Source organism: Anopheles funestus, chromosome 2RL (genome assembly GCF_943734845.2).
Source record: "Anopheles funestus chromosome 2RL, idAnoFuneDA-416_04, whole genome shotgun sequence".
In the NCBI taxonomy this organism is placed as follows: Eukaryota; Metazoa; Arthropoda; class Insecta; order Diptera; family Culicidae; genus Anopheles; species Anopheles funestus.
The window spans coordinates 60,365,306-60,379,258 of record NC_064598.1 but is presented as its reverse complement, the minus strand read 5'-3'; the positions used below and the strand labels follow the sequence as shown (position 1 = coordinate 60,379,258).

The window sequence follows — 13,953 nt, the reverse complement described above, 5'->3', positions numbered from 1 at the left end:
GCACACTAGAAGTTGGAGCTCGTTGTTGTTGGTAGTGGCGATGAACAGAAAACCAAAAATATGTCTAATGGACTGCACTGCGCACTGGTAGCATGCACAGAACGTAAGAAAATGTATTTAGGAGCTATTAATTGGTATTTTGAGAACAACTTCGCATTGGCGCATTTCTGCGCATGGCTGAGCCCTGAAAGCTATAACCTACTGGCAGCAGCCCCAGTACATTACGACTCATCCATCCACAAGTGGTTATTGTTATTATTATTGACTAACTTTTTCTATTGATCGCTACATGTCGTTCTGCGAGCAGAGGTATACAATCGATTCGTACCAATGGACGAGATGTTTTGAAAGCAGTTTAACGCTGAGAAGCTATCATTCCCCGGTAATGCTTGCAAAGACGATAAGCTTAGGAGAAATAAGTGCGATCGTACAGGATCGCATCACTATTTAAAAGCGAACAAGCAACACGAAATACTAAATTAAACAGCACCGCACTGCACACTGTTCCTTCTGCACAAGGCTGCACGTACCGGACGGAAGCTTGAAAATTCATATTTCAGCTTTACTGACGGCGGATGGTAGTAATAAAAATCAACTAAAACTAAAACCAGTTGCATGTTTCTTTTATATTTCTCAAGTATATCAATTCTTATATCAGAATATTAGGACCCAGCGGCATTGTCCATCGTTCATCAACTGAAGAAAGGACACAGAGAGTGACCAACGTCACATGCCAGAAGTTGGTGGTTGGAAAACTCTCAGGACTCAGCGATACCATCAAGGAGATGGGCTATCTTGTCTACTATTCAGCGTAGCGCTAGAGAGGACCATCTGCGAGTCAGAGGTGGAAACTTCGAGGATCATATACTATAAGTCAATCCAGATCCTAGCATAAGCTGATGACATCTTTGATTTACGGTTCTCCTATGTAATGGATGCTTGTCAAAAGGATCGAGCCAGTTTCAGAAACCATTATCGTACAGCGAATTATACTAACCAAGTTCATGTGGGTTGGTCATGCCATTCGAATGACACTGGACGACCTAGCCCGTAAAGCCCTTTTTGGTCGTCAACATGGACAGAGGAGGCGTGGTAAGCCTAAATTCAGATGAAATGATGGCGTTGATTTGTTCGCCAGAAAGTCCTTGATAATGAATTTTCAGATGACGGCACTCGACCGTATAGCACTTCTACAGCAGGGCCGCGAAGCGGGCACCTGGTAAGTTTGTATCAAAACCATTGAGACAAGTTTTTGTAGTGATAGGACACGCGCGCAATGGCTATGGCATGCCCTGTAACCTGAGGAAGGAATTGTTTGAAGATCAATGCAGATTAGCATTATCCGAGACTTACGTCGTCCGAGATACGTCTGAAAAGGTGGCAGACACGACTCTCGCAGAACAAAGAGAACACCGCTCTGAAGAGTTAGACGAACACATCATGCATCACCTACATCAGTCGCGGAAAACTCGGATGATCTTCATCAACATCACGCGGAAAAGTTTTAGTTTCAACTATTACGTATAATACTGCGTATGTGGACATCGTGGTAGATGTATCCTGGAGCACACATATTTCGCGGAGGATGTTGCGAGAGTTTTTTTTTCTTTGATGAGCATCGGATCGGAATTGATTCAGCGAATACCAAATACAGAGAAGAGCAGTGTAAACAACAATAGCCAGCAGACCAAAGATGGAGTACCGACGGTATCCTTAAGAAAATTTTTCAGCAAACGATCAAACGCCTGAAATGTAATAAGTCTTCTGGTAGATTTCTAGACTAGTGACCGAAATCTTCAACATATGTTTTGGGAGCATTGCCTGCTATCTTGCGGTAGATTCGCTCATTCACTCAATGTACAGGAAAAGTAAGCAATAGGACTTAATTATACCAGCATTCGAACTAGCACATTCCTCAAGTCTTAAGAGCCGAGCTTAAAACCTTTCGCTACATATTGCTGCAAACATATCGAAATAGAAATACTCTAAAAAATTTTATATAGCTTATTTAACACTAACGTAAATTCGAATACAAATCAAATCAGCGACATTCGAATGATACATACAAATCAATCTAGGCATGAAGGACGCTTATGTTCTTGCCTTTTTTAGTTAATACTATGAACTGTCTTTGAAAATGGAAGAGAAGTGCATCTATGGACCGAGTTTCCTGGAGTGATGATAATGCCATGTCAACAGGGATTGTTTTATCGTGAAATGGGACAAGATGAATAAATAGAGAACAAGACCAAAAACTAACAGAGTTCTTATACATTGTGCTTGTTTTAATTATTGAATTAAATTACTGAAATAACTATACATACATTCGAATAGTTTCATGAAAAGTTAGCATTTTAGCCGTAAACAGTTGTTGGTAACTTCATTAAATTTGTGTATTGTATTTTTTGTACTGTGTACTGTTGTGTACTGTGTACTGTTTCTCTGTATCTGAGCTAATCTCGGAGTGGTTGTAGAGACCGGTGCAGCCTCCTTCAAATCACCAGGCGCCTCCACAAGTAAACAATATTGCCGATTGGTTCGGGAAATAAATTTCAAACATTCACCATGTGAAGAAAAAAGTCATCGAAGTCTACAATTCTGCAATCATGTTTGATGCGTTATAACATCTTTAGCACGACTTTTAATTACGGACGATTGATTAGCTATTACTAGTTTATGTTCGCTCATGCTACATCGCGCAATAAAACCAATTGATGTTTCATTTATGTCTTTTATGTCAGTTTCATCTTGTTTTTTTTTTCAACATTTTTATATTTATCTTCAAAGTACATACAAAAATGGCGAAAGAATCGAACGAATCTCCCTACTTTTAGTAACCAGAAGCGTCGTTTTTCGTTGCAGTGAAGAAATGTCGGATCTCCACGTGATGTAGACAAATGCACAATTCATGGAAGCATTGTACGGGAGGATAAACATAGAATTGCATGAGTATTACTTTAAATCACACCATAGTCCCGACCGAACGAATGTGCAAAGGTTTGTTATTCGAGACTGCAACCCAAGGCATGTACCATGCAGTGACACATGTACGCTTTTCGCATTTTTCCCCCATAATAATGGCAAGATTTGAGTTCAGCTTGCGTTGCCAAAGATCACAATGCCTCTCACTTTGGTTTGTGTGAGCCGTAATGTGACCCCACTCGGAAAAGGCTAAGGAATCATACTTTACCAATGCGCCTGAAAGCACTTTCATGTTCGCAACAACAGGTGGGCAAATTCGAAGAGCGAATCAAAATATTCCACATGTTGTAGCATTTTCTGTGTTTTCACTATTTCCTGGCGTTCTGGCCACACGACAGGATATCAAAACATTAAACATGCATCTCGCAGCAACATCGTTCAGTTACGGAAGGATCAACGCTACCAAGTGGCAACAGAAAACAACAAGAAAAAACGTTGACCAATGACCTCTGCCTAAGACAATTGTTTTGGGACACATTGACCAAATTTTCTGAGCCTTTCCCAAAAATTTGATGTATAGGCTTCGGCAAACATTTTACTGCCTTTGACATTGACTTACTTTCGTCGCGTGTTGCAATTGGCATTGGCATACATCACTCCAGTACGCAGTGGATTGCGGATTGCAATCGTGTGTGAATAGTTTGTAGTGTTTTTGCTATATTTAATTAAATACACACATTTTATTTGTAGTATACGAAAAATTATGTTTAGAATAAGCGATGGAACAATTCGTGCAACGATAAAGGAATTTAATAATTACCGGTGATACCACTTATTTCAGCGTAATAATGAATATCCAATGCTTTGACGTTTCAAAAATCATTCGAAATAAGATTTGTTGAATATTTCACCGTATTTCATGCATAATTTAGACAATGGCCAGCAATAGCCGCTTTTCATCTTCCCACGGTGAGGGCCCTTTGATCTCCAACTACCGCAAAAGCCTGTCCACAAATATTTTCCTACAAAGCTGGTGGACGAACTTAGCCAACACATTTGTCATCGTATTATTTAATATTTTCTACCGAATGCCAGACAAATCTTGAGACGATTCAAGATGTGGCAAGAAAAGATTCCGACCACTTACTGACCTTGTACTCGAATGTTTTAATTACACTTCCACGCAAGAAGACGTCTTAGTTTGATGAGTTTTATTTGCAAGCAAAAACGCCTACAAAATTTAACTTATAATTAAAATAACATGTTTTCTAATGTTAAAATCAATTTATAATAATAATATTTAAATTTAAGAGAAATGTTGCTATCAACATCCACCTGCTGCTCAACGAAAGCATGGCCATAGTGCGACACACTCACTCGGGCTCAACATTACGCGTAAACTCTTCTCACTCGTTCCGGCGTGTAAGTGTGCGTGTCGTTTGAATGCTGTCGGTGACGGTTAAGGATTAAGGGCGCCTAGTCACACTTGTACGATGGTGATAGTAATCGGTTCAGTCTATAAAAGCACTAGAGCGTTCCGTGAAGCAGGTTAGATTAGTTCACATAACAGCCGAGTACGGAACGGTTCTCATTGCATTCTTTGCCAACGGTTTGTTAAAACAGAAAAGGTTTACAATACTTACCACACCAAACACATAAGGTTGAGCATTTAGGAAAGAACAACAGGACACAAGTGAAAATATTGTTTCAGCTTTGCACAGATCCACACACTGCACCGAAACGTGGGTCGCAGATTTAAAGATCCCTGCCAATAGATACGGTTGAAAGGAAACACTACAAAATATGATGGATGCGATCGTGAATAATTGATGGCTCATCGTACACCGGCGGCAAGTGTGGCAGTGAGTGGATTTCAGTGTTTGGCGTGATTGTGACACATTTACTGTACTACGCGCGTAAGCATTTTTCCACCGGTAGCACGATTCGTACACGACCGTTGCACGTGTTTTTCTTTAGTGTTACCAACGTGTACCCCGCTAGTTGGGGAGTGTGTACATTACCGCACAGAACATCGCACCAGGTGCATTAAAATGCGAAGGATCCTCGTACAGATAACGATCTGTTTGGTGTTGATCGAAACACCAAATGTTTGGTGTAAATTATCCAGCTACAAAGCAATCGTTCCACCGGTAAAGATGAAGTCGGACGAGTTGGCCAAATTTGCGGAAGTGAATTATGATGACTATCCGGTAAGGTTTATGTTACACGAAACATTCAAATAAACTGCAGTTCAACGTCAGATATAAAACTACTCTTACTATTTTCAAAAACGCCGAGGCGTAAAACACATACATTTGGTTTTTTTGTCTATGGATTTTTAATAAGCTTGCAAATGATTAAATGTGATAAGTGTGTTAGTATTGTCATCGATTTTCTAATATCTACTTTATAACGATCTCATATTTACATTACGTTTCGTAGTGAATAACGCCAGCGATAAGAGCACAAGATTTATGATAAATTCTTTTTAAAACGGTATCGCTTCGTGGTGATTGTACGATAGTCATGCGATGGGTGCATGATGATGAGTATTCGAGAGAATTTAAATAAAAATATATCGATTCTTTCTAAAAGGCAATTTCCATTTTATTTTATTGAAAACCTAAACCTAATTTATTTCTAAAACATTTAAAACTTTATGAATGGTATACAATTTAAACTTATGAAAATTAATTAAGAGATCAACCAAGAGATTCAAAGGCTGTTTAATGCATTGTGCAAAAGTTACATATGTAGTAAATTATATTCTTTAACTATTTTGTGAAAAAAAATCCCAAAAACCATTTGATAAACGAAAAACCATATTTCTACATACATTCTTCCGTATAAACCTGAACCTGTCATAAAACCGTGGATCGAACTAGCATGACATGCATGTGAATGGGTGGGGTAATTAGATTTCTAAACATATCCAGCCTCAAAGGTTTGAAATTGGGTACCTGTGAGCAGAGTTGCTGTAGTTATATGCATTCGAACTGAAAATTTGAAGTATATTTTTAGTAAGTTTAATAATGAACCGGAATGTTCAAGGCAATGCGACGGCACGGATTGCTGATGAAGAATTTTCAAATTTAAAGTATCCAGTTTTGTCATACCATATTTGGTATGAAATTATTTGCTTCTAACGATCCCTTGTACGGTCGGTCCTTTCTTACGGCCAAAATGTCCTGTAGGTGTATATTGTAAATTAGGAACTATAAAATATATAAGGAATTAAGAAAATGAAATTAAAACATAGATTTGCTTTTCTAAATTGTTTGTTAAGTGTATCAAGCAAAAATCTTCAAAATACCTGGTTAAAACCTAAACTTTTTGCTAACAAATTTGATGAGGGTTGGTACAAAGATTAACTATGTTCAACGACTTCAGAAGACAGGAAAGGGCTGATTTTTAAGACGCGTTGTTCTTAATTGTAGAAAGAATAGTAACGTAATAATAAGTCTATTTTTTAATGCTATAGAATAAATTTGAAAAAATTCTTCTTTTTTTGTCTACATAACGGTGGTTTGCGTTGAACTTCCATTACTGGTGGACGGTTAACTGTTACTTCATCTAGTTATAAACCTGAAACTCATTTCTGCCTAAGTAGTAAAACAATTCTGTCGAGATATGAACCTATAACGGGTGCGATGTTGAACCGTGTCTTAACGATTCTACTATTTAGCCTGTTGAACCAGGAAGAATATTAAAATGTAATTAAAGTTTAAGCGACAGTTTTGTGTTGTACTTTATAATTACCAAACAGATTGAAATCAAACACGTCAAACAATTTGCATATATGATCCTCGAGCAAAAGCTTCCTCCATTCTATCAGTTGTACCATATTCCAATCAAACTGTGGCTTAAACTATCATTTCCAGATGGTAGTACCGAAACGGGCAGCGATGTTACTGGACCGTCTCATGGTGGCACTGCACCATGCACTCGAGAAGGGCGACGGTGAGGATGGCAGTGGGCGACCAATCAACAAGGTGTATCGGGATGGACGCTACACTGGCAAACCCACGGTTGCGCTGGCACCGGCCAAAATACCACCACCGCCGAGCAAAACGGAGCAACTGATGAAAAGCTATTATGCCGGTAAATTGAGCATTCTTGGGGCCCACGATTCGATTTCTGGTGCGGGGTCAAGTTAACGTTTTTTTTATTTCAATCATGCCTCGTAATCCGCACCCGGCGGAAGTTCTCCGTGGTATCGCTTTGACGATCTTTACTTTTCGTGGGCTTTTCTCCCCAGAAGCAGATGCAGACGCGGAGGCCGAAGACAGGGTGGCTAACTCCATTCCGGACGAGATCGATGACATCGAGGCGCGGAAGGAGCTGCTGGACGAAATGGTAAACTAAAGTACTGATTGCAAATGTGTGTGTGAGTTTTGTAAAATGCGATGAAAAGAAAAAAAAGCCGACCAGTTGCTGTAAAGCGGCAATTTTAACCGTGGCTAACGCACTGCAACATTGTCGACATTGAAATCTCGTTTTCCTTCTGTTCTCTTCCCTCTTCCCCGTTTTGCATCTAGATGGACATTCAAACCCGGGGCACCGAAGACAAAACCAAGAAGGGCAGATACTGGAAATGCTATTTTAATGCGGTCAGTTGTTTTTAAGGCAAAGGGCAAAAAAGGGCAGTTAGTGCGTGATCTTGAAGCTAGTTGCAAACCAATTACATAGCAAACCATCGAAGGAAGTTTACCACTTAGAAGAAGTCAATAGCTGCGACGATCTCGATACCACCGGATGCGATAAGCGGTGGTGCAACGCGACAAACAATGCAATTTAAATTTAAACATTCTAACAAAACCCATCTATAAGAAGGTGACTGGTCGTACTATATGGTCCGCTTTGTACTCACATTCCTAACTGAGCATAAACGTGTACTTTCAATCATGGGACACTGCGGGCGGATATGAAATTGTATTATTAAAGTATTGGTATTGGTCATATTACAACAAATTAATAAATTAAAGTTAATTAACTAAGTACAATGATTTGTTTTTTTTTTAAATTATTATTTGTTCTGAGTAACATTCGAACTACATATATGCAAGATGTATCACATAGCCGGTAGTTGATGTTTTTTTTTAAATAATTTGAAAACATGATAACAGATCACCACGAGACGTAAGTCCAATTACCATTTACCATTAACTACTGTATAACTATTCGTCCAGTGGTGGAGATGGTAGCGGAATCGCTCTCAAGAAGACAGAATCGGATGTCAAATCCTATCCAGATCGTACTGCCGTACTCAGGACTTACTATCCGCCTACGAGTAAATCAACAAAACGAAAACCAGAAATGGCAGGCCTCTCCTGAGATTTAGCAACGACGTGCTAAAATAGTAATTTTTCATAGACTGGCCTTTTACGCTGTCTCAACGCGAGATCTGATATCAGATGCATGGTGATCCGACTCCGACGATTAGTTGTATTTAGATGGCAAAATGTAATACCCCTTTGATCGTACATTACGGGTTCTGAAAAAAGCGAAAGGAGTCTTCTGGAATTTTATCAACAACAAGCGTAATTCGTCTGGCCTTCCGAGCGCCATAACTTACAGGGGGTACCTCGCGAGCACACCTCAAGAGATGAGCGAACTATTAGCTACACGGACTCATTCCAACTGAGCATCGTGGATCTGGAGACTGTAAACGCCGCACTGGTCAGCACGCTCATGGAAGCCCTTCCGAGGGTCGCTACCGCAATTGGACGCCTCAAATCGTTATACGCTCCAATATACTTAAACGCTGTGTTTCAACAATTGCTCCATTTCTATCCAAAAACTTCGCCAATCGTTGCAGTCTGGCACATTCCTTTCTGTATGGAAGAATTGCTGGTTGATCCCTATTTACAAAAAGGGGTGTAAATCTGAAGCAGTTAACTATCGCGGCATCACGTCACTTTGTACTTGCGCCTTGTACTTTATTGAAATTTGTGAATTATTGCCATAGTTCTATTGATGATGGTGCTCAAGTCGATGCCGTTTTTACGGATATCAAAACTGCGTTCGATAGCATCATTCGACACCCCACCCTGCTGGCCAAGCGTACTGGGCGTGAACGTACTGGGTTTTCCAAAATTGTTAACGGAATGGTTAAGGTCGTATCTTTCTGATGGCTGCTATGTGATACGGATAGGCGATTTGTTCTCTAGGACCATATTGGCGTCTTCTGGAGCGCCGCAAGGCAACAATCTAGGTCTTTGGCTGTTTTTCATCTTTATTCACCAGTCAATAACCATCTTTTATGCGCTGTCGCTGGGAAGCTGTTTTGTGCGATTCGCTGTTCTGCTGATCACTCCGTTCTTCAGGATTTGCTCAAACTGTTGAACTCGTGGTGTGCATGTAACGCTTTGGCACTCTGTCCCGCGAAGGATACTTTCGTTAACTTTCGCTTACGAAATCGATGGCTTCATACTCGAACGAATGGAGTGCATCAAGGATCTTGGCGTTCTGCTTGACTCGAGACTTTCGTTTAAGGATCAGCTCGAACATGCTGTCGATAGGCGTAATCGTTTGGTTGGTCTGGTAGTCAATTTTACAATGCCGACCCTAGAACCCTGTACTGTTCGCTCGTTCGTTCGGTACTTGAGCATGTTGACACATTGACTAGCACTCACGTTCTTTATAACAAATAGACATCAAAACAATTTTTTTTATTTCAATAAGGACGGCCAGCCCGTATGACAACATTAAAACAAATGTTGACAAATAATATCAATCAGATTTGATCGCACCAAAGGTTTTCATGTGCAAATATCGTAAAATCAGACACTCTTCAAGATTTTAAAGCCAACATACTAGTCAGTCAGCGATCTACTAAATTGATGGAATTTGGCTAAAAAAAATGCTTTGTGTGAGGTATCTGAAGGCCCATTTGTCCGATATTATTTTCAAATATTTTCTAAAAATTTTCTGAAGCATCAAATATGATATGAGATAAACTGTAGCAATTTTCCAAGCGAAGTCATTTATTTATTAGATGATATTAAAGTTAATAATGTATTACAGAAATAGTTTTTTTATCGCATTCGTATGGAGTACTGACTGTACTGTCATCAAAGCGGACAATTTGTTTCTATTCTTTTTAAAATAATGTTCAATTATGTCACCACGTCACCAACTCAGCAAATCTCAGATATTTGTTTTTGTATAACTTAACCTACAAACCAATATAATCTGATCCCTACGTGTTAGATACATTTGATTCGGTTTTGAGTATTTAAATATTACAACTCTCTTATATATGCACATTAATTCCGAATTCAGTCCGAGTGTCAAATCTTATCTAACGGAATGGTTTAAAGTATGTTTCTTTGAATTTGGTGCTTGAGAGGTGATATGAGCGATACAAAAGATTTTGGTCATTGAAAATAAAGTTGCTGGGCTAATGAGATAAAAGTAAGCGGATCCAAATCCTAAGTTTGTTTGCAAACTACATTATCCACATTATTGGAAACAATAATGCTGTGATAGATGAAGAAGTCCTTAAATGTTCATTGTAACCTGTGTTTTTGTTTTTTTTTTCTCTTCTTTTGTGTTCCACCTATTTCTATTGTAAGCTAGTACATAAGTTAATTTCTCCTTCTTTTCTTTTTAATAAACATTTTTACAAAAAAAAATGAGTTAGTTAAAAGAACCGTTGCGAATTTCAAATAGCTGTAAAATAAAGAAAGTAGAAAAAAGTGCTACGAAAAATGCGAAATTGAAAACAGCTTCGAAAGCTGCAGAAAGTGGTCGACATAGTCGACATCAAAGGCCATCGACCTTGTTTACAATCTATTTCACTAGCAGGAAGCTTTTCCGTACATGTGGCTTTTTCAGCATATTACAAAAAGCTTTTCAATGAGCTTTGCCTTCCAGGATACTTCTCTTCTTGTGGAAAAAGAAAACGTTTCTCTCATCACATCCAATCTATTTGACTTTAAAACAATAGCTTCCCAGAATAAAATCGAATGCCTCTAGCGCATACGAGAGTGTTTCGATTTGTAGCAACGTGATCTGTAAGCTGCGTAGCGCCTCAGGACCAAACAGGATTATTGACGAAACAGACTATTTGGAGACCGGCAGTTTTCAAATCCATCTGTAACCAAGTGTTGCGTCTCAATTACTAACTGATTTTTGACAGTGCTTGCGGCAGTAATCCAACTAGGTTTCGATTTGCTTTAAAATAACGAGGTCGAGTTCTATCGAACATCCGACGATCCGACTATTGGTCGGTTGTTTTTGTTGCTCTGGGAATGATAATCCATTTCATAAAATTCAATTACAAGATTATAAAAATTGTTCCCTCCCCGGTACACCTATCTGGTCAGACAATCAGGGGAGCAAACGGGGAAGGGGGGCACTGTTTGCTGCCCGGAAAGGTAGCCCTTTATCGACTTTGCCATATCATTCCGTTTGGTGAGTAGGATGGCATTACGGACACCCACAAACACGGTTGGCCAATGGATATTTCTTATATGATGAGCATCCTTCTCCGTACCGCACTGTCCATCCGATTCGATCGACAGTTTGGCCAGCCAACGAGCAATCGGCAACATATAAGTGAAGGATAGAGTTTCAACCGGTTGTTGCTACCGTCTTGCGTCAGATTTCGTTTGATGTAGTGCGTTCAAGTACGTTCAGCTTCGTCAGCAGCTCATGTCCAATTGGGAATCCGGTCCGTTGTGTAATGCGTTGATTAGCAATTTGTTTTACGTAAGAAAACGCTCAACCTTGAACGATTGCGAACCGATAGAACACCCATCCTGGGAGAGCACACACATTCTGGAGCATTGGCGCAAAGGGAACACTCTTCACGCTAATAGCACACATCTAATGGGCACGATGTGAAGAAAAATCAAATTTACCAGCTCGGCCATAAATATTGGGCGAAAGCTGCCACGGATCCGTACTCGCTGCAACTCTATCCCGAACGTCCGGAAATTCACCGGCCAGAGGGTGGAAACGGAATGGAGTCTTGCAGCTGTAAAGTAAGATAATGTCCGCATACCTACCGAGAGCAGAAGTACCACGGGGCGAGTTGATAAGCACCTGGACGTGGTGAAAGCGTTTGATGAATGATAAAACCAACGCTGCTCCGTGGTTGGTCTGTGGAGCATAAATTATCGTTGCGTATTAATTAACTGGTGTCTCATATAGCACTACGCCCGTTTGCTGGGAAAATCTCACAGACCCCGGCTAGTTAGTCAGCTAAGTCGTCATAGTTTATCGGGTTTTTGCCAAAAATTGACGCAAGATTAGATAGTTGATTAATCTTTTGCTGAAGGTTATGCGAGAGGGAGACAGAACCGCAAGAATAGCAGAAGAGAACCGATTTCCTTGTCCGCGTCATTACGCTATGTTTTTTTATCAATTTGCAACATTAAACCTCCGCATTCGCTTGTATCGGGTGTTTAGGGACACACCGTATGAAATGACAGTTTTATGGAGCTTATTTTAGATTTACCAAGTATAATTACGGTTTAAAGCGAACTCGAACTCGGAGGTAGAGTGGGAAATGAAGAAACTGTGTTTTCTATTCATTATCCAATAAAATCAATTTCATCTTTGGTTGTTTTTTTTTTGTTCCTCTCCTCTCATGCAAACCGAACCTATTCAACGGTGATGGCGTCAATGTGCTGGAACTTATTTACAACAAGTCGCACGCCCGAAGGGAACGACTCCCCCCATTGCCCATAAACAATGTTCGCAAAACAAAGGAAAGCTACAACTATTTTTGATGTGACGTAAGCGTTATTCGCTGATTTTCGCCATTCACGATGGAGACGCCTGGTACGCAAAAGGGGTTGCGTTGCAATTGGTAAATCTGCTCAAACTAGCGTTGCACCCGAGAATGCAGGACAACCAGCCGACGGTGCTGATCCTGTATTTTTTTTTTGCTTGTTTGCAGGGTGGCCTACATTAATCTAAATATCTTCGACACAATTGCTAAAAAGCAGAAAGTCATGCCTGTTCTTGCTTCATTGGCTTTGCAGTTAGCTTTGGTGTTTGGCCTCCGTATCGCAACGTCTCGGATGCGACAAGGGGTTTATGCGATCAAAAATTCAAAGTCACGTTCCGTGCATTCCTGATCGCCATGATGGTCGGCATATTCCGATGCTGATAAATGGCACCGATGGCGTCCGGCCGATGTTAACTTGTCATCCTGTCTTCGCTGCACAACTCACACCAATCGAAAGTTCAATCCGCAAAACACGATTTGCTTTATTGTCGGAGCTAATGATCCGAATGGAAAAATCTGATAATATAAAAAAAAGAACATGTGACAATTTACACACCATCACCCCGCCGATGGTGATGGAAAACTTTAACGAATGCTTCACCAAACGGGCACTTGTGGATGGGGCCGGTACGCCATTTTCCAATGCAAAGACGAATGTTGGACGAAGCGTCGGCTTTTGTAGGCAGTAATTTGGCCCACGACAAAAAAAGCCTCTCACCAACGGGGTGGAAGTGTGACTTCTCTTTGATCCCACGAGCTCACGCATATCTATATGCTAATTTGTTTATTCGGTGTTTGTGGTGTGTTTTTGTAATCGTTCGCCCCTTTTTGCCCCACCAAAATGGCACACGCATGTCGGGTGCTGGGATGCTGCGATAAATAACGCCACCGTTGTGCCATCGCTGTCATTGATTTCGGTGACGGGTGATTCGTGAGTCGGGAAGGATTTCCATATAATATTCATATCGGTATCTTCGAGCGAGGGACTAAAATTCGTCATCAACGCATCAACGCAAAAGTGGTCGCAAGACAAGTCAAAAACACAAAGCTATAAATCATTTGTAATCGTTTCGTTGTATCACAATTTCCCTCGCGGATTTGCTTGTTAAGGGATGGTAAACGGAAAAAAAGCCTAAGACGAAAATTACTCGCAAAGCTAAATATAAATATTTTATTCAATCAACAAAAGTATCGTTTTGTACGTGGTATACATTGTGGAAAAATAAGCAACAAACAAGCTTGTTGCTTTTAAACAATCGTTTCCTTTCTTACAATGATGTAAAATGGGA

At 40.1% G+C, this 13,953-nt stretch overlaps 1 protein-coding gene across 4 annotated transcripts; it reads left to right on the top strand.

Moving 5' to 3' along the window:
* Positions 1–4,561: 4,561 nt before the first annotated feature.
* On the top strand, positions 4,562–8,777 carry LOC125762647 (uncharacterized). Of its 4 annotated transcripts, none has more exons than XM_049424990.1 (4): positions 4,562–5,132; positions 6,804–7,023; positions 7,184–7,278; positions 7,461–8,777. In XM_049424990.1, the coding sequence occupies exons 1-4, from the start codon at positions 4,974–4,976 to the stop codon at positions 7,545–7,547; spliced, it is 561 nt and encodes a 186-aa protein (XP_049280947.1). In that variant the 5' UTR covers positions 4,562–4,973; the 3' UTR covers positions 7,548–8,777. The 4 variants fall into 4 exon arrangements, with proteins under 4 accessions (XP_049280947.1, XP_049280946.1, XP_049280948.1 ...); XM_049424989.1 differs by having other exon boundaries at positions 7,181–7,278; positions 7,461–8,774; XM_049424991.1 differs by having other exon boundaries at positions 7,181–7,309; positions 7,461–7,550.
* The last annotated feature ends 5,176 nt before the right edge of the window (positions 8,778–13,953 follow it).